This window comes from Coffea eugenioides, chromosome 11 (genome assembly GCF_003713205.1).
Source record: "Coffea eugenioides isolate CCC68of chromosome 11, Ceug_1.0, whole genome shotgun sequence".
NCBI classification, from domain to species: domain Eukaryota; kingdom Viridiplantae; phylum Streptophyta; class Magnoliopsida; order Gentianales; family Rubiaceae; genus Coffea; species Coffea eugenioides.
Genome location: NC_040045.1, coordinates 31,059,150 through 31,082,181, shown reverse-complemented (window position 1 = coordinate 31,082,181; position 23,032 = coordinate 31,059,150). Strand labels below are relative to the sequence as shown.

General features: G+C 33.9%; 2 protein-coding genes across 3 annotated transcripts in view; one reads left to right on the top strand and one right to left on the bottom strand.

Moving 5' to 3' along the window:
• The first annotated feature begins 7,430 nt into the window (after nt 1-7,430).
• LOC113754139 (myb family transcription factor PHL6-like) lies at nt 7,431-12,131 on the top strand. Of its 2 annotated transcripts, none has more exons than XM_027298490.1 (6): nt 7,431-8,181; nt 8,301-8,377; nt 8,502-8,538; nt 9,119-9,260; nt 9,489-9,783; nt 11,723-12,131. In XM_027298490.1, exons 1-6 carry the CDS (start codon nt 8,055-8,057, stop codon nt 11,990-11,992), a joined length of 948 nt encoding a protein of 315 aa, XP_027154291.1. In that variant the 5' UTR covers nt 7,431-8,054; the 3' UTR covers nt 11,993-12,131. The 2 variants fall into 2 exon arrangements, with proteins under 2 accessions (XP_027154291.1, XP_027154289.1); XM_027298488.1 differs by having other exon boundaries at nt 9,113-9,260.
• A 3,319-nt stretch (nt 12,132-15,450) lies between these two features.
• The window catches only part of LOC113752259 (isoflavone reductase homolog PCBER-like), a 10,110-nt gene continuing 2,528 nt past the window's right edge, over nt 15,451-23,032 (bottom strand). Inside the window, exons 6-10 of the mRNA XM_027296379.1 lie at nt 22,639-22,792; nt 19,215-19,425; nt 16,474-16,603; nt 16,119-16,295; nt 15,451-16,024 (exon numbers count right to left, since the gene is read on the bottom strand). Of these exons, the coding sequence (XP_027152180.1) occupies nt 15,887-16,024; nt 16,119-16,295; nt 16,474-16,603; nt 19,215-19,425; nt 22,639-22,792 (810 nt within the window). The 3' untranslated portion in view covers nt 15,451-15,886. The remainder of the gene's footprint in view (nt 16,025-16,118; nt 16,296-16,473; nt 16,604-19,214; nt 19,426-22,638; nt 22,793-23,032) is intronic.

Sequence of the window (23,032 nt, the reverse complement as noted above, 5' to 3'; positions counted from 1 at the left end):
TGATTGAGGAATGTGTTTAAGAAGAATTTTAAAAATTTTTAATTTTTCTAGAGTAATTTTTTTTCAAGATTGAGTTTCAATAAAAAAAAAATGTACATGTGTTAACAGAATGAAACTTTATTGACAGCCACATGCTAAAATGAAGAATTTTGACCCCATAACTGAATCAGGTGCAAAGATTTTATGGACCCTCTTTCACTTTAACCAAGCCAAGAAACTTTGGGAGAGGAGTTGCAAGGTTCATATTTTACCCTAAGCCAAACAGCAAAAGATACCACCGTCAGAGAAGTCAATAAATTTTTAAATACCGGTCAATTTTTCACGGTATAATGAAAAATTTCTTGTTGAGACAATACGGCATATGTTAGTGGGAAAGTATAAAAATCAGAATGAAGTATTGAATAGTAGAGCAAATTACACGAATGTTCACTAAACTTTTTAAATAGTAGAGTTTTAATCACTCAATTTTTAAAAGTACGTATTTACATACTAAACTATCAAAAATATAAAATTTCGATAATTCCATCTATTTTCATCATTAAGTTTGTCAAATTTTAGGACTCGCACGAGTCACGAGACATAACTGAGGGGCAATTTAAAAGTACAAAATGCATTTGCCCACTAAATTATCATACGAGCATATATTTACCACAAAACTATCATGCGAGTACGTTTTTACCTTCTGCATTATTGTGTGAGTCCTTAGATCTGACAAATTTGACACTGAAAATAGATGGAATGGTCTAAAATGTATACTTTTAATAGTTTAATGAATGAATATATACTTTTAAAAGTTGAATGATCTAAATTCTATTATTAAAAACGTTTAGTGAGTGCTTGCGTAATTTGCTCACCTAACAATAATGTACGATTTTTGAAAATCAAAGTCACATATTACAGTTAGATTGAATTTTGTTATTTTTTGGTAATTTATTTTAACCAAAGAGAAACATGTTATGAGAAATTTCAGACAAAATTTTACCAAAACCTAAATTATGATACAGTGTTCAACGTATCTGGTTGACCCAATAAGATGAATGGTTCAACAGTCAAAACCTGCAAAAGCTTTGGTTCCTGCTGGTTTTTGAAATTCTAATGTCGTAGTTGTGAAATGACTACAATTCAGCCTACCAGATTAGGTTCCTTCCTTTTCTTTTTTTTTTTAACAAGCCTACCATATTAGGTTCACATTGGCTTCTTGGAGCGTAATTCAGTCATCCAAAAAGAAAACCATAAGGAAGAATTACTAGCCATAAACTCTTGTCTAATAGGAATGCCATAATTAAAATGCCAAGAAATTTTCTCTTAACCACCCTTCTGTCTCAAGAAATTTTTTTTCCTTTGAAAACTATGCCAATTGCCAATAAGAAAGAGTATTTGAAGTTTGAAGATAAATGGATATGAAATATTAGTACCAATATAATACAGAATTCGACCATGCTAAATCCAACAAGTACTAAGTCACTTGAGCAACTCATTATTATTGTTAACAAAGATACCATTTGGATTGCTATTTTTTGAAATTTTTGTAAAAAATTATACTGTAACGATTTGCTGTATATGAGACAGAAAATGTAAAAAAGTTTTCTTAAAAAACTGCAATCCATAAAGATTTGCACTCATAGTTACTCATTTCTCGACTTTGGGCACTATTCGGCAAAGTCGAAAAGTATGTTTGGATTACACATTATTTTCATCTTATTTACACATATTGATTTGCTTGCATCATCAATACATTTTTCAATCAACTTTTCATCTTACATAAATCACATCAAAAAAGTGCTACAGTATTTTTTATAAAATTATCTCAAATAATTTACTATCCAAACATACTAACATTTTTCCAAGCTTAAGAATTTATCATAAATTATTAGTTAGAAATAAATGGTTTGTTTGGATAGAGTATTATTTGAAATAATTACTGTAGCACTTTTTTGTGATGTAATGTATGTGACTGACATAAAAAGGTGGTTGGGAATATAAAAAAGTGGATTGAAAAATGTGTTTATAATGCAAGCGAAATATTATTTGGAAAAACCTGCTGTCCAAAAATTTTTTTCGGAGGTTTTCTTTTTGCTCACTGTTTAATATATGAATTGTAAAATTTATCACTAACTTCCTATTTCACATGCGCTACGTTACAAAATTTATTATAAAAAATAAATTTATTCTCCTACCGATATTCAATCCAAATTGGCTGCATTCTTTGAAAACAAATTTATTTCAAACGGTTGTTCAAATCCTCTTAACAGGGTCTAGGGAATAAAGCATGCGTGCTTGCACTGGAGTCTATACGTAGTAGCACACACAATAAATTCCAATGCACAAAACAGGGCCGCGGGATTTTCAATAGTCGGCACCGTCTCAACTTTGGTCACGCCCCCTGAAGCCTGTGGATTCGCAGTTTGATATGATTGATTTTGAATTGAATGGATTTGATTGAAATGGAATTTACACTGAGTAAAACATACCCCTACTATTTGCTCATTGGAGAAGAACTCTATATAAACATGTCCAATGTAGTAATTTTATCTACTTTTTTTTTTGTTAACAAACCTATGATAAATCTATGAATAAATTTAGATTATATTCTTTAAAATTTTTTATTATAATATTTTTATAATTTGATGTATGTTAGACAAGAAAAAATGATCACATAACTAAAAATAAATATTGAAAAACATATTTTAGAAAAATTTTCAAGTAGTACTATATTCACTATTGTGATTATACGTGAAAATATGAACTAGTTAGAATTTTCTTCAACATGTTAAATACACATGCTTGATAATTGCAGGATCTTCGTCCCACATATAGCAATATAATAAATGTATTGGTACGAATAAAAAATTATTAACACATTTTTCAATCATATTTTCATTTCATATACGTCACATTAAAATAAAGTTATAATATTTTTTTTAAAAAATTATTCCAAATAATTTACTATCCAAACACGCTCATGCTCTTTCTTTTTGTAGCCAAGTTTTCATTAAGTATATTTCACAAATATATTCAACATAACTTATAGTATTATCTTTTAACATTTATTCCGACAAATACATCTAACTTAAATAGAAATATGACAGTTATTACTTAACAAAAAAACAGTTGGGTCATGTAAAAAAATCAGATTGTAATTGCATATTCATGTTATTAGATTCTTTAACCTGTGCATTAGCACAATTTTTCTTTTTTTTATATATAGATTCTTAAATAGACCAAAATCTTTTTTTTTTTTGCTTTTTGGAATAGACCAAAAACTTGTTTGATTATTCCTTTTTTTGGGATCATCAATACATTTTTTTAATATATATAGGGAAGATACAATATACACTATATTGTGCGCCAAAAATGATAGCAATCTTATATTCTTTCAAATTTCAATTAATATAGCTTCAAATTATTTTATTTTTGCAGCATTTTCCTTTACAAGAATTACTTAATAATAGGGGGTAGCATCGTAATTTCACCACTACTGATTTTTACAGCATGTCACTTCATTCTGCCAAGAGTGGTGGTAAGTGTGATTTCTCAAAGTTAACGGGTGCTAGGCGTGATTGCGGGAAAACTCAAGGGAGGTTTCCGAAATTAACCCTACATATTAATACGGAAAAAACCAATAACACGGAAGGGAACTTCGTGAAGTGAACCCAATCAGTTAATTTTTGCCTGGAACAAACATAGGTGCCCCTAAGAGAATTTTCAGGCTTGAGCAGAGGTACCAATAGATACGGTCCAGATTTGAGGAATTCTTCCTTCTTTAACCGTTGGGTATTTGTATGGGTCAGCCTTTACTTTTCGTGCTGTTCATACGGTTGACTTTTGTTTTAACGTCTTTTGAAATGAAAAGCAAAGCAAACTTGAACTTACCAAACTGGCCATTTTAAAGAAAGGAAAAGTTTTCAATGCTTTTGACCATTTCACCACAAAATATATCACATTCGGATGCCCTGTGAAAAAGGGCAAATGAGGGACAAGGAAAGAAGTCAGGATTTGAGAATTTTCATGGCCTACAATAGAAGCCTTGTCCTACGAGGCCAGCATTTGAATATAGCTTTCAAAGGGTCGTTTGGATCGCAAGTTTTTGGGGGTTTTCGTAAAAAACACAGACACACACATACATACATACAGATATACATATACATATACATATATATACACACACACATACATATATATATGTGGCGAAAATGTGATCAAAAAATATGTTAAGAGAATTTTTCTGTGAAAACTCGCAATCCAAACAAAGCAAATTTTGTCAAAGAAAAAACATTTTTGTTGATTGAGTGACAAAATAATATATGTTTTATAAATTTATTAGGCAACAAAAAAATACATTTTATTGGTTCAGTGATATGGACAGGAGATTATTTAAAATATTATTTAGAATAATTATTGTAACACTTTTTGCGATGTGATGTATGTGAGATTAAAATATATATTAAAAAATGCATTTGTAATGCAAGTAAATAATTTTTTAGCAAATAATTCCTATCCAAGGAAATATACATATGTTTTATTAATTGAGTGACCAAGACAGATTAAAAAGCTTACCAACCAAAGAATTTTAGTTAGTTCAGTGAACATTTGAGCTACTTTGCTCATGTCAGTTTTTAATTGGTTATTTTTTTATTTTCTTTGTTTGATGATTCAATATAAAGCAATATTTACCTCAGAAATTACAAAATGGCACCTTAATTTAGTACTTTACAAAATATTGTTTGTACAAATGTAGATGTAATTATTTGAAACATATAATTCACGTGAACAATTCTGTGCTCCAGTATGTATCTTTTGGTCTATGTGTTATTCTCCAGATAATTTTGCCGGTTGATATTAAATTATAAGTAAATCTTATATATACTGACAGTATATACACTATATCATTACAATACAAAATCAAATGTCTTTTATGCCGTTCAAATTGTGCCAACAAATTTGACACTGATAAACCTTTAGGGGTATAGGGATACTTTTAGTAATATCATCTGGGACGTGCATAAAAAATTTAAAAAATAGCAGAACACAAATTATTAATGCCTTGATTTAAGTTAAATGTTTTTTTTGGGGTCTGATTTTAAACATAAACTTTGTAACCATTGTTCCCTCTATTATTGCACAATGGAGTTTTGAGTTGTATCATTTTTTTTTAGTTGTGACATTTAACTTCATATCTTGTGGTTGATAATTTGGATACCAAATTATTTCAAATAATATTTCGCTTGCATTATAACACATTTTCCAACTCACCTTTTTATATTCTCAACCATTTTTTTATCTCACATACATTACATCATAAAAAATGTTACAGTAATTATTCCAAATAATACTCTATCCAAATAGAATAATGTCTCTAGTTTGGTATCTACCTTCCTATTGGTTGATGTCTTTCATATTTTTTTACTGCGGTAAAAAACGGATTAACACACATGATACATTGAATTTGTTACCAGCTTGTTTGGATAAGACCTTGTTTGGATTCTAAAGTTTTCGTAGAAAAATTTCCTCAACATATTTTTAATTACTTTTTTACTTTATATATATATATCACGTCACTATAATATTTTTTTTTTACAAAAACTCTAAAAACTACTTAATTCATTTCTCCATGATGTATTTTTTTCACCTTACTTTTGACATATACCATCTAATTTTGTTAACACACAAGTTGATATCTCATAAATTGAAAGCATTCTTTTCCTTTTTTGTCCAAAAATGTTATGGTCTGAATGTTGTGCTAAAGTAACATCTTAGGTTACTTGCTTGATTTGGTTTATTATTGTGAATCACGTGAAGTTAGGTAAAATAGTTTGCTAATCAATAGCTAGAAATACTAGGCTGGTTTTGCTAATTAGTAAATAATAGTTCATTACCGGGAGAATTTGAAATGATTAATTATTCCGTAACAATCGTTTTTTATTTGCACTATATGATCTATGTAAGTTTTTCTATTAATCGAACTTTAGTTATATGAGCAATGGCAAATTTATGGTGAACATGTCATGCATCAAATCCCAAATCTGTTATAATGCTTTACATTTTTAGCAAATAATGTTGATTCCGTTGGTTAACATCGCCGCATTTGATATTTTTGGCAAGTAGATTGATTTTTTGGCGACAATTTTGGTTGTTTAATGTAGTTTTTCAAGGAAACTATTACAATTTGTGTAGAATATTTATAATATTGAAAATCAAATGTTAGGGAACACTTAAAGAACTTAATCTTAAATAATTACTACTGTGATCATAGAAAATCAAATGTCAAAAAATTACTAGAGATGAAGTTCGTAAGGTAAGAGATTTAGCTTAATGACAAATGCACTTCGAAATTAACCGCTAACAATTCATATTTCAATTAAACAATTAGGTTAGAGTTGGAGTAGGAGTAAGAGTATGCTAGACTAAATATGCTGTTACGAAAACAAACCAACTTCCTCTAGAGAAGTTGGGCACCACATGTATTGTGAGGTGAGAGATCAAGGATTCAAATCTTACCTCTCATCAATGTGCCACTATATGCGACTTCTTCTAAATCCATATTGGTGCGTGGTGCACCCTATGATTCAATGGTGGTTCAGTCCCCGTCGATTCTCTCGACTATGCAACAGTGAAATGCTTGAGGTTAAATACACCATACATGTTTGGATAGTTGAATTTCTTTTGTTTTAGAAACAAAACAAAAAATTAATCCTATAATGAATTAATGATGTACCAAAAATCAAAGCAAAAAAAAGGAAGAAGATGCTAGTGTATCTGTCATTATATATCAATAACAGTAAAAATTAAGAGAAATCGGGTTGAGTTTCATCATCAGATAAAAGAGGGGAAAAAAGGAAAAAAAATTAGAGAAAATAAATGCAAGTATTCCAATAAACAAATGTACATTTAGGAAACCAACCATTTTTGCTCAAAAAGTTTTTACGCTTTTCATGAATATATTTTTCAATCATCTTTTTATTTCACACATATCAAATCACTACAATACATTTTTTCTACAAATCTAGAAAGTAAAAAACAAAATGGGAATCTTGTCATTTACAAGTAGTTAAATAAACTTAATCGATATTAAATTATTTGAAAATATGTGTCCTATATATTTGTAGCACTAACTGTAAAACACTTGACTACTTAAGTAACATCATTGATAGTTACGGGTCAAAATAGAAACAGTTATCAAATCAGGGGTGCATATTGCAATTAAAACTCCTGCAAGAAAAAGAAAAATATGAAATGAGGTTTTGTGATGATGACGACTTTGGCGGTATTAAGATTCTACAGAGAGAGAAAGAGAATAAGAAAAATAGAGAAAGAGAGAAAAGAGTCAAAGCAGCAGAAATTCAGAAGCGGAGAGGAAAGAAGAAAGGTTTTAGCATTTAGCAGCAGCAGCAGCAACAGTTGGTAGTATTTGTTTTGGTAATGATTTCGTTCCCCAGCTGCTGATCAGAAAAAGGTTCAGACGAGTAAAAACTCTCGTGATAAAAGAATTTTCTCTCTTCTCTCCTCCTTCTAATCTTCTTTTGCTTCATCAGAATTTTAAAAAAAAAGTCAAAACACCTCCAAGAGCATCCCACATCATCATCATTTTCAGACTCTTTCATTTATCTCTCGTCTTCCTTTCTTTCTTGTCTTCTGTCTTTCCACTTGCATAGATATTCTGTTGCTTTATATATTGACAACGGCTAAACAACTGTTATATATTTTTTTCGTGGGTTCTTGAAGTTTGAAGAAAAAGAGGGGGATTCCCTGAAAGTGAAAAATAGGTTTGGAGGTGAAAGACCGGATTTTGAGGGGGCCCTTTTGGTTTTTGAGTTATTTGCTTCAACTTGCATAGTTGCTTTGTCGCTTCTAAAAACGGCTGGGAACAAAAATTTCAGTTTCTTGCAATCCGGTGTTTATTTGTTTATTTATTTTGTGGGCTCTTGGCGTTTGAAGAGCAGAAGGGAAGGACCCTGAGAGTAGAAATAGGTGTGGAGGTGGAAAGAAAGGATTTTGAGGTGACCCTTTTGGATTTTGAGTTGGTTTTTGGCTGGTAAGGAAAGAGAAGAGGTAGTATGGGTAGTTGTGGAAGAAATGGTGGTGTAAGACAGTATATAAGATCAAAAGTGCCTCGTTTGAGATGGACTCCTGATCTTCATCACTGTTTTGTACATGCTATTGAAAGGCTTGGTGGCCAAGAGAGTAAGCTTCCTGTTTTTTGTCATCCTATTTGTATTTTCATTTTGGTCCTTGGTTTTTCTGATAAAGGTTTCCTTTTTCTTTTCCTCCCAATGTTCGTTTTTGTGGCTGTGAAAATGCAGAGGCTACACCAAAGCTTGTTTTACAGATGATGGATGTGAGAGGACTGACTATTTCTCATGTCAAAAGCCATCTCCAGGTTCTCTTTTCTTCTATCTCTACTCCGTATCCATCGTCATTTAAAAAAAGACTTTTTCTTTAAATGTTGTATTGTGTTCAACCATCTTCTTTATTTTCTACTTTGACTTTATCTTTCTCTGCAGATGTACAGGAGCATGAAGAATGATGTTGCAAGGCAAGGTATTCATTTTTTTTTTTTTTTTGTGGAAAAATGACGGTATTTGAAAGCGAAAACAACCATTCTTTCCTCCAATTAATGGAACATATTTCTTTCCTAAAACTACTAAATATCTATAATCTTGTGGCTGTTGCTGGGTCTGATGTAATAACGTGTTTTTGCAATTGGTGGAAAATCTGTTCTTGGTTGTAGTGGTTTCCTGTATTTGTTACTTTCACATCCGCCATAATCAATGATGCTGATATCTCTTCTTTGCACATCTTTTGGAAATGATGCATTTGCCTTACTTCATTGATTATCTCTTTCCCCATAAAGTCTTCTAGATACAAAAATCCATAAAAACTGCTCTCTCTAAATATTCTAATATTAGCATTCCTTGTACTACTATTATATGAAAGTCATACTGGCAGGATATCAAATTCTCTTTCCAATCAAAAGCATGCTAAATTCTGCAACTCTTTTCTACAAAATTCAAAGATGCATCATGAAAGAGCATAACCTTTTTCTTGATGAATTTTTTCCTTCCTCTAATTAGTACTACTTTTTGTCTGCTTGTGCTTTATTTTTATGTTAAAGCTGCAGACAGAAACATCACAATAGAACCAAGGAAGCAGCAGTCTGTTCAAGATCTTCATGAAGGTGGTGTTGAACAAGAAAATAACATGGTTTACCTTCATCCCTTTTCAGATTCTCAGTTCATTTACAATCCTCCCCCTACGAAAAGGTACTGATCAACTTAATCAACCTAAATAAGCCATTTGTGCTAAAGTATTTCAAATCTTGAAAAGGGATACTGTTAATTAGTATGACAGCGTTGTACTAAACCTGCATTAATTAGTGTATTTATTTTCCTTTCGAGAAGTGTACATCTTTTTCAGTCATCCCAACGTTGTTTACTTGTTTATCTATGCAAAATAGTAAAATGTTCTTTTTGTTTCATATCTTTGTTCAGAGCTAGAATCGAGAAGATGAGTTCAATCTCAGAGAAGCTGCAACGCTGCCAAAGAATACGTGAGTCAGTCACATATGATCCGTACGGTGATGATGATTATGGACAGACCACAGCTGAGAAAAGTGGAATGATAAAGGAGAAGGAAGAGGGGAGGAGGGATTTCAGATGGTGGCAGCAGACTCATGAAACAGCAACTCCTATTCACATCCCTTTCTCTCTGCCACAAGATTTCTTTCAAACCCTTAATCCTTCTAGCAATGCTGGTCCAATGGAAGAATCTCATCCTTTTTCCAAGGTACATTGCTAAAAGTCTACTGTATTGTCTTCTCTCTCTCTCTCTCTCTCTCTCTCTCTCTCTCTCTCTCCACACTTGTTTCTTTTGAGCAGCTTTTTTCTCAAGAAGGTTGAGTGCATTTTTGGTTTTTATAGGATTGCTTTCTAGTTTCAACTCTGTCATGCAGGATGCCTTTTTTCAGTGTCGTTTAATAACACTTTCATGACCAGCGGATGCATGTGTATACATGCTTTTGTTTAAGGAAATAAAGGGACATTTTCTTTTTGTTTGGGGGAAGGAAAAAAAAATATATATATATATATATATATATTGGGATTTGTAAAGACAGTCTAGAGTAGTCTAATGTAGTTACTTTTTAGGGTTGGATTTATGCACTTAAACCAATGTTCTATGATCTACAAAAAGGGACTAATCTTTTGTTTGGATTTATTGGTATGGGTTTTGGGTATTTAGGCTGGACTTTATAACTTAGTGTAGAATTTATGATGAAATGATAATTTTGAAGCATCATGGTGTCTCCCGCTTTAACCATGCATTTCCTTTTTGCTACCCGACTTTGTCTATTGACCTGTAGCTTTTGCCTTGCCTTTTATTTTTCCCAAGAAGAATGTTCAGATCCCTTCCTGTTTGGGATTCTTCTGTCATGTTCTTGAAGAATAAAGGTCCTTCATAAGAAATGTTGGGCAAATTCTTTCACATACAATAGTAATAGACAAATGAGCCACCTTATGAAGTCATTTCCATATATGCATCGAAATTTTAAAACGTGCTTGCTCCCAGAAGGGCAGTTTTGGTGGGTGAGAAATTATTGAGGAAAGGTTGGAAACTTTGAATTTTGAGGCATGCAATAGACTTAACAACCATGTGGCACCAACATTTGTTTACCTTTTGAATTGAGGAATATTGTACACTGCTCATGTTCTTATACCAAAAGTGTTGAAAAAGGGCTGGATTTTTTCATGCTGAGGATTAATTCTTTTGACTAGCATTCTTCGTGTTAGTTCATATTTCCTATTAAGAAGCTGCTTCTTGAAGGTTTAGCTTGCAAATCTATGCTCCTTTGAGCCCATTTTGGTCCTTGAAAATAGTGTCTATTTGGTCCCCAAAAAAAAAAAAAATTTGCATAATGAGATGATCCAAAATAATGCATATTTATTGCATTGTACCTGTACAGTACAAAATTGTAGAATAGCAGTGGGACTTTATTACTAGTGGGCCATCTCATTTAAGAATAAATACTGCCTCATTTTATATGGAAGTTACTCCTGTTTTTTCTTTGTTTGGACTCTCCTGTTATTTAAGATTTTCAGAGCATGGGACAGATCAGTGCATAAATAATTGGCTCTTCTGGGATGAACATTTATGCTACCATTCTGGCCTTTCTGCAGTAGGAGGATTGCTTGAATGCAGGGAACACAAGAAAGAACAAATGTGGCTAAAAACATGCTAATATGCTAAACTGATGAATACATCATATAAGTAACAAAACAAAAAAAGGATAAAGTAAAAAGTACAGTACAGTGTAGGGTTGCATATTGAGAGAATTAAAATTTTCAACTATCTAAGGAGGTACTCTAAAATGACAACAATTATAGGATAGAAGAAATTAACCAACTCCATAATGCAGATATAGAAGGTATATTCTACTTTTCATTCTGTCAATATTTGTTTTCTGTGTAGTCCTGATTTTGCATACTAGATGTGTATACTTGCTGCATTCATTATTTATTTACAAGTGGAGGGATGAAGGTCCAGACTTGCACAAGCTTTGTCTAAACAAATTGTGAGTTGACATTTATTTCTATTTTGTTTTTTTTTCTCCCCTTTTTTGTAGTTTTGATTTGTTATTGCTCTTCATCAATCATGCCATGTAGTAGGTGCTCAATAAACACAAGATATAGTACTTATTTCAACTAACTTATTTTGTGTTTGTGGACAGGTTGCCAACCAAGAGGAAGTAAAATTTGAACCATCAAAAACTGGCAAATCTCAGAATTTGATAGAAAAACATTATGTGCAAGAAGAGACTGATGATTGTGGACTATCATTATCCCTCTCATTGCATCATCCATCGACTCAGATCAGCAATGTTTCTTCCACAAGTGAGATAAGCGAGGCGATTTCTTCGTACTCTAGGAACTTCAATGACTGCTCTGGGTCATATTTAGTCCAGCATACTGTTAATCTGGATCTATCAATAGCTCTATGAATTTCATCATGGAAATTGCTGTCCTGGTGGGAGTGTTCTTGTCTATAATGTTTTCGGCTCGAGTATGGATTTTGTGTACCATTTTAGGCTTACATTTTGTATTAGTTTTCTAATTCAAAGTTCTTGAACATTGCCTCTAGGTCTCCATGGATTATTATCAGCACAAGTTAGTTTACCAGATCTTATGCAAAACTTAGTTAGATGCCTAGGTTAGCTTACTTAAAACTTGAAATTCTGGCTGTGGAAAGCTGCTCCTGTCACCCCTCAATTCTGGTACCTAACACTAGGGTGCATGATCGTAATCAAAGTAATCGAGAGATTAATCCCACCTCTCCCTTGGTAGAAAATTTTTGTTAAAAAATAAAAAAAAATGTAATCGCGGTATTAGCGTCTTATTCAACTTAAGCTAAACTAATGGTTCAGAATTTGTCTGATCAGCACACAGTTAGGCCTGTCTTAGTTCAAGAAGAAAAAAGGAAAAAAAAAAAAGGGCCAATTCAAGTTTGATGGACCAAAGCAAAACCTAGATGAAGAGAAAATTTACTTGTAAGAGTATAACATGCATTGTGATTAGATAATGGTCAAATTCTACCAAATGTAAGGTTGCTTCTGTCAACCACTGAGTTTAGTTCAGTGACCACCACCAAAACTGGTGGAGTGAGAGGTTAAGAGATCAAACTTTGTTTCCCACCATTGATCGCAAAAATGTGGCAGGCCACTTTAAAGTGACTTGCAGACAAGTGCACTACAATGCACTCATCTGGGCCGATAGGTGGTTCAGTCCCCTCCGGTTTTCTCTGGACATCGTATCGACAAAAATAATAATAATAATAATAAGGCTGCGTCTGTCAAACTAAATCACAAGAAAATTTGCCAGTCACAAGTTTGTATCCATCTCTCATCTCCAAAATTCATCATCTGCAATGTCAAGTGTGTTAAGTACCCTTCTCATCCAGTCAACAGTTCAAGTACCTCCTATTGAATTGAACAAGCTAATACTAGCATATCTCTATACGGATTGGCCTGCTTTCAAGAACTGTTTTCGATAACCTGCAAACACTTTTTCAACAGCCTTTTAATTTCGCGCACTCATTTACATAAGAAAGGTGCTAGAATACCCCCACTAAACAGCCATCATTCCTGTTAAAAGCATGCATGATACTGAGGATCCTGTTCAAATGTGCTTGAAGCCATAAAAGTGGTTGCAAGACTCAAGCTTAAACCATGATTTAGGGTTAAGTTGCAAAATACTCCCCTGAGCTTTCTTTGGGTGGCAAAGTGCACCACAACTTATCAATTTTCCGTAATTTACCCCAATCAACTTGCCACCAGGAGAGTTTAATGAGTAAAAAGTCTTTATTCTATCGTTTCGATAAAAAAAAGTAAAAATTCATTAGTGTCAATAGATCTAGTTTTAAGTGACCAAAACAGTCTTCTTCTTTTACAACTGATTTATACACATATCAACAGCCTTTTCTTAAATGCGAAGAGAGAGAGAGAGAGAGAGAGATTTTGAGTTTATGTGAAAAAAAAACTTTATTTATATATGACAAATTATAGAGGAAGAAGTACATTTTATCCACTTAATTATATCTAGGGACACAAATGACTTTTTACTTATTAAATTCTACCGGCGAGTAGTTGGTTGTATATCGCGAAAATTTGATAGTTCAAGGATTTATAGTGCTGAAACTGATAGTTCGGGAGGCACTTTGCAACTCAAAGAGTGTTCAGGGAGGTATTTCGCAATTAAGCCTGAACTTTTATTAACTGAAGGATGGCATAATAATTAATACAAGACAGTACAAGCCCGTGACGAAGTCAAAAATTGGTCCACCTATAAGTATCCAGTTCAATAGTTACCCCCAAAATATAGGTGATCCATGATGCTATACAAACCTATTGATAAAGCATAAGTACAGAGATCAACAATGTCCTAACCAATAAGCCACACAATAGGTCTTTCGTCATACCTCAAATTATTGGTTAAAGATCATTCAGTTGTTTCAAGTTTCTACTCATAAGTCAAAGAATAGGTTTCCTTTCTTTGGCCATTTCTTTATTTCTTTTTTTTTTTGGTTGACAATTATATTTTAAAACCTTGGTCCCAATTCTCAAATAAAAATTTCTTAAAGGCCACTTAACATTTATGGGGAAGATACGTTTAATATGTTGATTCTGATTTGAATTGAAAATGTACAAGTTCCAAATCTAGTTTCTAGTCAAATTCTAGATTTTTCTGTGATCTTTAGTCTTTGGTAATACCAATATTTAGTCCAGAAAATGGTACCGGCCCATGTAGATATAAGCTAATCAAATACTCCTAGAGTAGTTGGTCATCAGGGAGAGAAGCTTTCCTTGGGTGTAGGTTAAAGGATTGAATCCCTTGGTTTGTATTTTTGTTCAGGATTTTCTGAAAATTTCACCAGTGTGTGCATAGGCACCCGTTTGATCTGATGGTGGTTGAATCCCCTCCGGATCCCACTTTGACCCGTTGGGCAGCTTTCCTTAGATGCAGGTTAAGGAATCGAGTCTCTTGACTTGTATTCTTGTTTAAGATTTTCTGAAAATTTCACCATCGTGTGCATAGGCATTGGTTTGGTTCGGTAGTGGTTCAATCTTCTCCGGAGGTCGCTTTGACTTCCTTGGATCCACCCTTTTTTCTTAGTGTAGAATAGGAGTAGATGTAGAATAGAATTTATCAGTGTCCGAACAAAAAGTGTAGATATAATTAATTCTAATTAAGGTCATTGAGTTAATTCTTTTGCTTATCTTCCCCCAATTACTCTAGATACCCCTCCTAAATGCTCATTAACAAGTAGTCCTCGTTAGACATTTCTTTCACTTTTTTGACAACTCCAAAGTGGGAACTGCTCATGCTTAGTTCATCCAGACTAAACTAGATTCACTTCTGGTCTAAGTTTAGCTGAATCACAATATATCATTCACTAATTTACGTGTTGGAGCTATTCCACTAAACGAAATGATTAAAGGATTTATCATTTTTTCAGGATCACTAGAATGAACAGAAGTTTATTTCAGACAGTTAAACGCTGGTTAATGAACTAACTCCAACTGTAAGAATGATTAAACCATTGTCCATATAACTTCTCTGTTTGTCGGTTCAAATGGCTCGGAGAAGAGAGGTGGATAGAGGTGAATGTCGAGACAATCCACACAGAATAGAAGGAAGGACGCACGAATGAAGAGCATGCACTATTTACCAGAAAGCTTCGATCGTTTTGAGGCCTCTCTTGAGTGGCAGGCTCTCACAAAGGAAAGACCAAAATTTCTGATTCATCTCATTCTCCTACCTGAACAAAGACCTATATGAATATGATAGTGAATATTTCTTATGTGCTAACATCATGGTTTCAGCAGCAAGAACTTGTATGCTAGGATGAGCAGCTGGCAAGGAACATCTATCGCTGATAGAGCAGCAAATTGAAAATTTGTTCTAACTGAATCCTTATTCTAATTTAACAAAGATACCTTGATCACTGTTACCCGATTCTCCAACAAGGTGCTAACATAACTAATACAATTTATGTTAATTGTATCATAGCTCCCAACAGTTAGCTATATTAGAGCATCCTGATTATATCCAAGTATAACCACCAGGAGTTTCCAGTTAAGAGCAATTAGTAAGAAAAGAGCTACTCTCTTTTATGTTTCTGTGGGATGGTCTGTTTACAGGGAAGCTTGAGTTGCTGGGATATGCACTATCCATCTTCAAGTAGCTATACATTTTGATCCGTCATCGCATTAATTTCTGCAGTAGCAAACGCGGCACCATCTTTCTGAGTAACACAGAATGCTCACTTCACCTTTGCTTGTGGAGATTATCATCACAAACAAGGTTATCATCATTAACCTCTCTTCCCAGCATTGGACCTAGCATCCTTTTACCAAGGCCTTGACACACAGACGTGGTTTTGAACTAAAAAGCATTTGTGGAAGAACTGACACACCAACCACCACACTCTCATTAGGAATCCCAGAGAGTGGCAGAACCTCAAGCAGCACAGCAAGCTGCAAAAAGGTTGATAGAATAAGCACATGAAACTACAACAGCCAGGAAAAGTAAAGGAATTATGTTTCTTTATGCTGGTATTTTAGCTTTTACCTCAGGGCACTTCAGATCTACAATTGAATCTGGAACAGCATCTTTAACAGCAGCTGCCACAATGCTAAAACATTTGCCACGGTCTAAGAGAGCAGATATTTTGGAACCATTTGAAGTTACTCTCACATCCTTCATCTCAATTTCCTCAATTCCTCTTCTATTGTACCCAACTGCAAACTGGATAGTCATGAGACCACAGACATTTATACAGCATAAAGTGAAAGATCTCTCTCATAGGCACTCATATGCCTATTCCACCACCCCCTTCCCCATGGCCCCAACATCTTAGAAATTGCAGATGCTCATGCGACAGAATTAATGATCAACCTGCACAAAAATAAACTTCAGGGCATACCTTTACTGGCTGCATAACTTTGTTCTTTTTATCTTTCAGAAACTGATTGACTAGCTTTGACACTATAGAGTGTACTTCCTTCTCATCTAACCTACAAGTGGCTTGGATAGGGAATATACGGTGGCACCATCTGCATCAGATGATTAAAGATGCAATTAATAACCAAATGCATCACAACCAAAGATATTCTGAAAAAAGTAAATGTTGAATGAACAGAGAACCAAATAAATGCCAGGTAAAAGAATTGGCTATCACAAAGAAAGTTACCACCTACATTGAATAGTCCTATGTACTATATCTTCTGTGTCTGTTTCTATGCGAGGTAAAAGAATGGGCTATCACAAAGAAAGTCCTCAAATGAGCTCTCTTTGTGTGAGTGCTCTGTGTGAGAATGTACACTCTTATGGAAGACAATTAGTTTGGGAATACCACCACTACATTGATTAGTCCTATGTACTATCTCTTCTGTGTCTGTTTCAATGCGAGGTAAAAGAATGGGCTATCACAAAGAAAGTCAAACGTGGAGCTCTCTTTGTGTGAGTGCTCTGTGTGAGAATGTACACTCTTATGGAAGACAATTAGTTTGGGAATACCACTACATTGATTAGTCCTATGTACTATCTCTTCTGTGTCTGTTTCTTCTTTTCTTTTTCCTTTTATGTTTTTTGCCTGCTTTGGGCACTATTTTCTTTATTCTCTCCTTTTACTTTCCTCTTTGACCCAAGAAAGGCTATGGGAGAGTTCTCATGCAGAGAACAGTTGAGTATGGCAAAAGAAATAAAACCCATCCGCCCCCCCCCCCCAACCTAACACTAATTTTCTCTTTCTTTGCCAGAACTTTTTTCTAGCATGCAGTTGCTTTGTCATAAGTTTACGATTCTGATGAGGCTCACGTTTCGCTGGGTACACTGTCTACTGCTCTCATGTATTGTGAGAAAGAATTACAAATGTATAGCCATACAAACTCTTCTGAGTAATGCATCAACTATCAGACAACATGAACTTATAGAAACAAAGAAAGCCATAAAATTTCCATAGGTTTCTGTAACATGTTTTTGCTTATCAAGAGGAAGCTTGCAGAAGATAAACTCCAATAGCAAATGAATGTGCTAACTATGCTATAATAGACTGCAAAAGAGGATAGGTGGAGCCAAATCAGAGAGTGGTTTTCTTGAGATGTAACGTTGAGTCAGTTGTTTATGCATGTTGACAACAAATTTCTCCACCTACAAAGAAACTCACCATCCAATTGAAGAAATAACATTAAAAGGAAAAAATATGTTGACAATCAGGACTTGAATTCTTTGCACAAAATGGAGTCCTAATGTTTAGCATTATGTAATTCCCTGGCAAGATATCACTACTAACCTTTGAAAATTAAGCATGATATGGGACTCCGGTACTAAAATGCTACTGCAAGAGACTGAGACCAACAAGCAATTTCCTTGATAATCCTAGAATAGCTTAATATGGAAAGCAGATATCAAATAGAGTGACTCAAAATGCTGTAAGCTCATATGTTACAATATCAAACCATTTAAACAAGCACATACTGTCTAACTTTTCCTGCTTTCTCTTTAGATTCATGGCTTTTATCTTTTGTTGAATCTTTGTTTTCCCGTTCTTAATCAAACTATGGATCTGAAGTTTAGATATACCTAAATGACTAATGCTTTTGTCAAAACAAAATAAAACTCTGCAAAAATGTAGTACAACAAGCCAGGCAGTTGGATTCCAAAAGATAAATTGTTGCCAAACAAGAAGAAATGGTCCTTGGAAACAGCCGATTGTGAAAAGAAAATCAATAATAATTTAAACAGAAATCACCAGCAAAGTCAACACCTTCACAATAATTTTGTTTTCCGTATATGATGTAATGTATGATCACCCTTCTACTGGGAATGGAGGTGGTGGAGAGAGAGAGGGGTTGGCTGTCCAATGGACAAGATTCTTTGCCTTAAAAAAATGAAAAATTAGAGACTTCATCTAGCCTCATCAATCAGGGTTTGGTAGGGGAAAAAGGCTGATTTAGAATGCTGCAACCATTTTTTGGTTACCTGCTGCCTAACTTCATTGCAATGCTGCATTTGAATCCTCCAAGGACCTCAGTCTAAAGACTTTCAGCCGGCAATATCAGAAAGCAAATAAGTCTAATACAACAGCAAGTAATTTTGAAAGCAAAACACCACACTCTATGCTGAAATTAATCTGGGAATATTGCAAGTAAAAGAAGAAATAAGAAAAACGTGCATTTGAAGCAACCCTTGAAAACTGCATCTGTGACTTTCCCCTATGATATATTATTTATATTTTATTTTAAAGCTTCTTAAGATAGTAGATTTGATGCTGCAACAACAATATACCAGAAATTGCAGTGAACTTCTTGTATGTTCGTTTACTACCATAACCTTCTAGCAATATCTCCACTTTGTTATTTCTTTTACATTTTTACCACATTTTCACTTGGTTCTCTTGCCATCAAATAAGCACTTTTTCTCGAACAATATAATCATGTTACCACAAACCCCATACCAATTAGAAGACGTCAATTGACATAGAGGAAAAAGAGCAAACATAAGAAGGATTTGTCAAAATATCCCCCAAAATCAAAATATATGTAACAACTACTTAAAACAAATTTTGTAATGCATGCCTTACAATCTCTTGCTAATAAAACAAGCTTTAAGTACAGAGATCCGGATAAAGCTAAGAACATTCAAGGTAAGAAGTAAGAATCTTACTGTGCTGACTTTAGGCTCCCACTTTCCCGCAACTGAATGATGTTTTGCACAATATCAACAATGGCAGGGTGCTCCCCCTTAGGAAAGATGAAGAGGAGTAAACCACTCCTGGTCAACTTGACTAGCGAAAGTGTATTATTTGTTTCAGTGTGACTTATATTATCTTTAACTGAATCTGGAAGGAGCGAGTAAGAGTTTTCTGTGCATTTACCTGACATTTACAGGTTGTGGTCAGTTATTTCAGAAGACGTAAAAGCAAAAGAGTTAGAATTACTATAGTCATTGTAAAGTTTGAGGAATTTTGCACTAAAGTTGAACTTCTAAGCTTATGGACGACAAATGTGCTTTCAAATATTTGTACTTTATATGACATGTAAGTGGGATGTGAGGATCCTATAGGAATTTCCCCCTTTTGTCCTTGTTCCTTCCATTCTTTTATCCATAAAACCTTATCTTATTTCTCATGTTACTAAAGCAAAGAGAACTTGATGCATCCAAATCCAGGAAAAATTTTTCAAACTTCTTTTGAACTTAAAGAAACAGCAAGGAAGACTACAGAAGTTTCTCATACCAATGTCAGTAAGCTGAAGTAATTGTTAGACTTGCTATTTATTATCCAGAAGATTGCATTTCGGTCTACTGAAAAAAGATGGCAGGATTTATTTTCTAATAATGCATTTCAATGGTGCCTAACATCAGGGAAGGTCATTTCATTGGATATTTCTGTTGACTGTTGAGACCCAGAGGTATGAACTTTCCAATGCCTTCAGTGAAGGTCATTTCATTGGGCATTTCTATTTATAATGACAGTTTAGGACCCAGAGTTATGAACTTTCCAAATTGAAAATTATGCAGATGTTTACTTTGTTTCTTGACATTGAATTAGAATAAAAGGACTCAATTTTTATTTTTTTGTGTTATTTGGCACCTCAAAAATGGTGATTATGAGGTCAATAGCAGGACATTCTAATTGCTTTCAGTTTATCTTAATTTTTTCCATCATTAATTTTCTTGGATAATGAGTCACTTTTAATTTTTAATAAGCATAGGAAGAATTGAGTTATGCTTTTGGTTGAATAGAGAAAAAATCAAGCATTAGTTAATTGTTGCTGCCTCAGAATACTACATGGTTGACTAAAGAGAAGTAACTATTTGTAATTGTCAATGGCTATGGAAATTATTAGTAACATCTAGGTGAAAAGCAAACAATCTCTCTCATGCACTTCTATGCATAGTATTACCCCTAAATGAATACAAGAGGAGTTACCATTTATTACAGCAACGAAAAATTTTATAGAGCCTGATGTTTAGTAGTTGCAGTCCTTGCAATACTTCAAAGAAGTTTGGATTACGTCAAAACAGTCATATTCTTTCTTGAACACTAACTTTTCGTGCATGTTTAACTTCCAGAATAACTTTAAGTTGCAAAAAGACAGAGAATGAGAGAATGATTTACCATATTTCAAAAAGACTTATGGGTAGTGGAAATCCATGGTACCGATTTGTTATGCAAAAGATGCAAAACAGCGAGAGTACGAGCCAGTAAAAAGTGTTTAGCTTGGCTTAAGATCAGACATTGAACCTTCCAACACACTTGACGCACACTCAAGGGCAAAGAGTCCTACTCTTACAGCATTACTTTCTCATCAGTTAATCCAGTACTTGACACACTGTTTATCCCTTGCTTTCCAATCTTATCAGTTACACTGGTGTAGTTATGGTTTAGAGTGCTGGTACAGGAAAACTTGCACGTCAAAATCTAGGTGGTAGAATGGTACTTGTGGTAGAGAAGCGGAAAGCATAAACACAGCAACTAGGGAAGTCAAACTAGTGGCTCTTTAGGATGGCTTTGGTAGACTACCAAGGTATGCTAATACAGCCATTTCTAAGGCTTCTAAGGTACTTGAACTGTTGTTTCTCTAGCTAATAATGACTAGAAAACTTGAAATAATGCATGAAGAAAAAGTATATTATCAAGTAGTCAAACAAGTTTGCACTTCAGTAGTATCATTTTTCCCAAAATGCAAGGCCTCTGTGTTTTTTGTCTAAGCACATGCCATCCTACATCTAGGGTTATTGACAATGAAGCTATTCATAATATTATTAGGCATATCTGAGTATTCTCTTTAACTTAATATGTTGTTCTTTATTACAAGCAGATAGGACTAAAATCACTTGTGAAGCATGTTTAGTCCTTCACAACTCCAGACCCTTTTCATCACTATCTTCTATCCTCCATCTCCACTATTTTCCTTTCAGTCTTGTGTGTCAACAGACTTGCTCTTTAAATTGCTTGGTATCATCCGTCTGGGATTCTATAGCCAAATAAGATGATCGGAAGATTACATGAAATATAGAGATCTTGACCGCATTAATAGATCTTTATCCCTGATTACATGCCTGAGTTTCTCCATTTACAATTATACTGGTCATACATGTCTTTAAATGAGAAGTTAAAAAAAAAATATCGGTACATAGCACAATCATATTTTGTTTGCTTTTCAAGTTAACAATATGTCCTCTAGTCTTGGTGCATTTTGTTACTTATTTTGTAAACATGATTTCTGTAATTTTGATAGCATAGATAACTAATATTGAATGGTTCCAAGATATTTGGCTCCACTATCTACCTTAATGGGGAAATTAAGACACCATAACACCTACAAGTTTTTATTGTAAGTACCAAATTACAATCTCTTTCTGATTCTCTCATCACTTCTGTGAAAAAGAAAAGAATGATAGATTGTTCTGCTCCAGTTCTCAGACCATACAACAATATGGGGCTGTTGAAAGAAAGAATAGACAATGGAAATAACACAAATTCTTGTACGACTTTTTTAGAGTACACTCTGTTCATTCATTCATTAATTTTTGGGAGGGAAGTTCCATTTCATCTATTCTCTACCTGCTAATAATTTTAATTGCACAAGTTTTCTGCAGCAATTCTTTGTTGCTTGCAATCCACCAAATCTTGCCTTGAACTTTACTCTTGTACTAAGAAGCCAAAACCTTCACAGATACGTACCTCTCACATAAACTATTTGTAGCAAACTGGGTACACAGAAAATTTTTGCTAAAGGCTCAGTGGGGGGGAGGGGGTTGGTGTTTAAGCATATGGGCAGTATTAGAGCCTTTTACAAAGTCAAACAAGTCTAAATAAGTATGTTTCAGGGATGCAGCTATCATAAGGTAGTTTCTTTACTCTTCTCCTTCTATTTACTTCTCATTCCCTGTTTTTATAGTCACATATTGTTTTAATAAACTTGTTCTTATTTTTTCATGCATACAAGTCATATTACCTGTTCTTACAGACAAATCCGCACCCTCTTCATTTTCTTTGTAGATTGCAGGTAGTTATACATGTTAATTTGCATTATCTGTATGAGCACGTGTATAAACTAAAATACCAGACTTAAACTATTACCAGGTTCTCCAAAGTCATCGGCCGCATCTTTCCTCTCCAAACTGTTGCCAAGTTCCTCCTCTGTACTTACAGATATTCTCCTCTTCTTAGCTGACATATTCACATCCAAACTTTCAGAACCTTCAGCATTTAGAATACTCAAAGATCTGACATACTGCAAAGCATATTAATCGTACAACTGGTCAACATCTCACAGAACATAAACGCGACTTGAATTAACTTATTTAGTTTACATACACAACAAGGTATGTAAGAAAATGTACTGCAATTGCAGGTAACAAGACACCAAGCTGATTTCCACACTTTACACCCTCTAGATGCAAGCAGATTTCCCATTGAGATAGTTCAGATATATGAAATTGGATGAATCAATCAGATCATCAATAAAAAAATT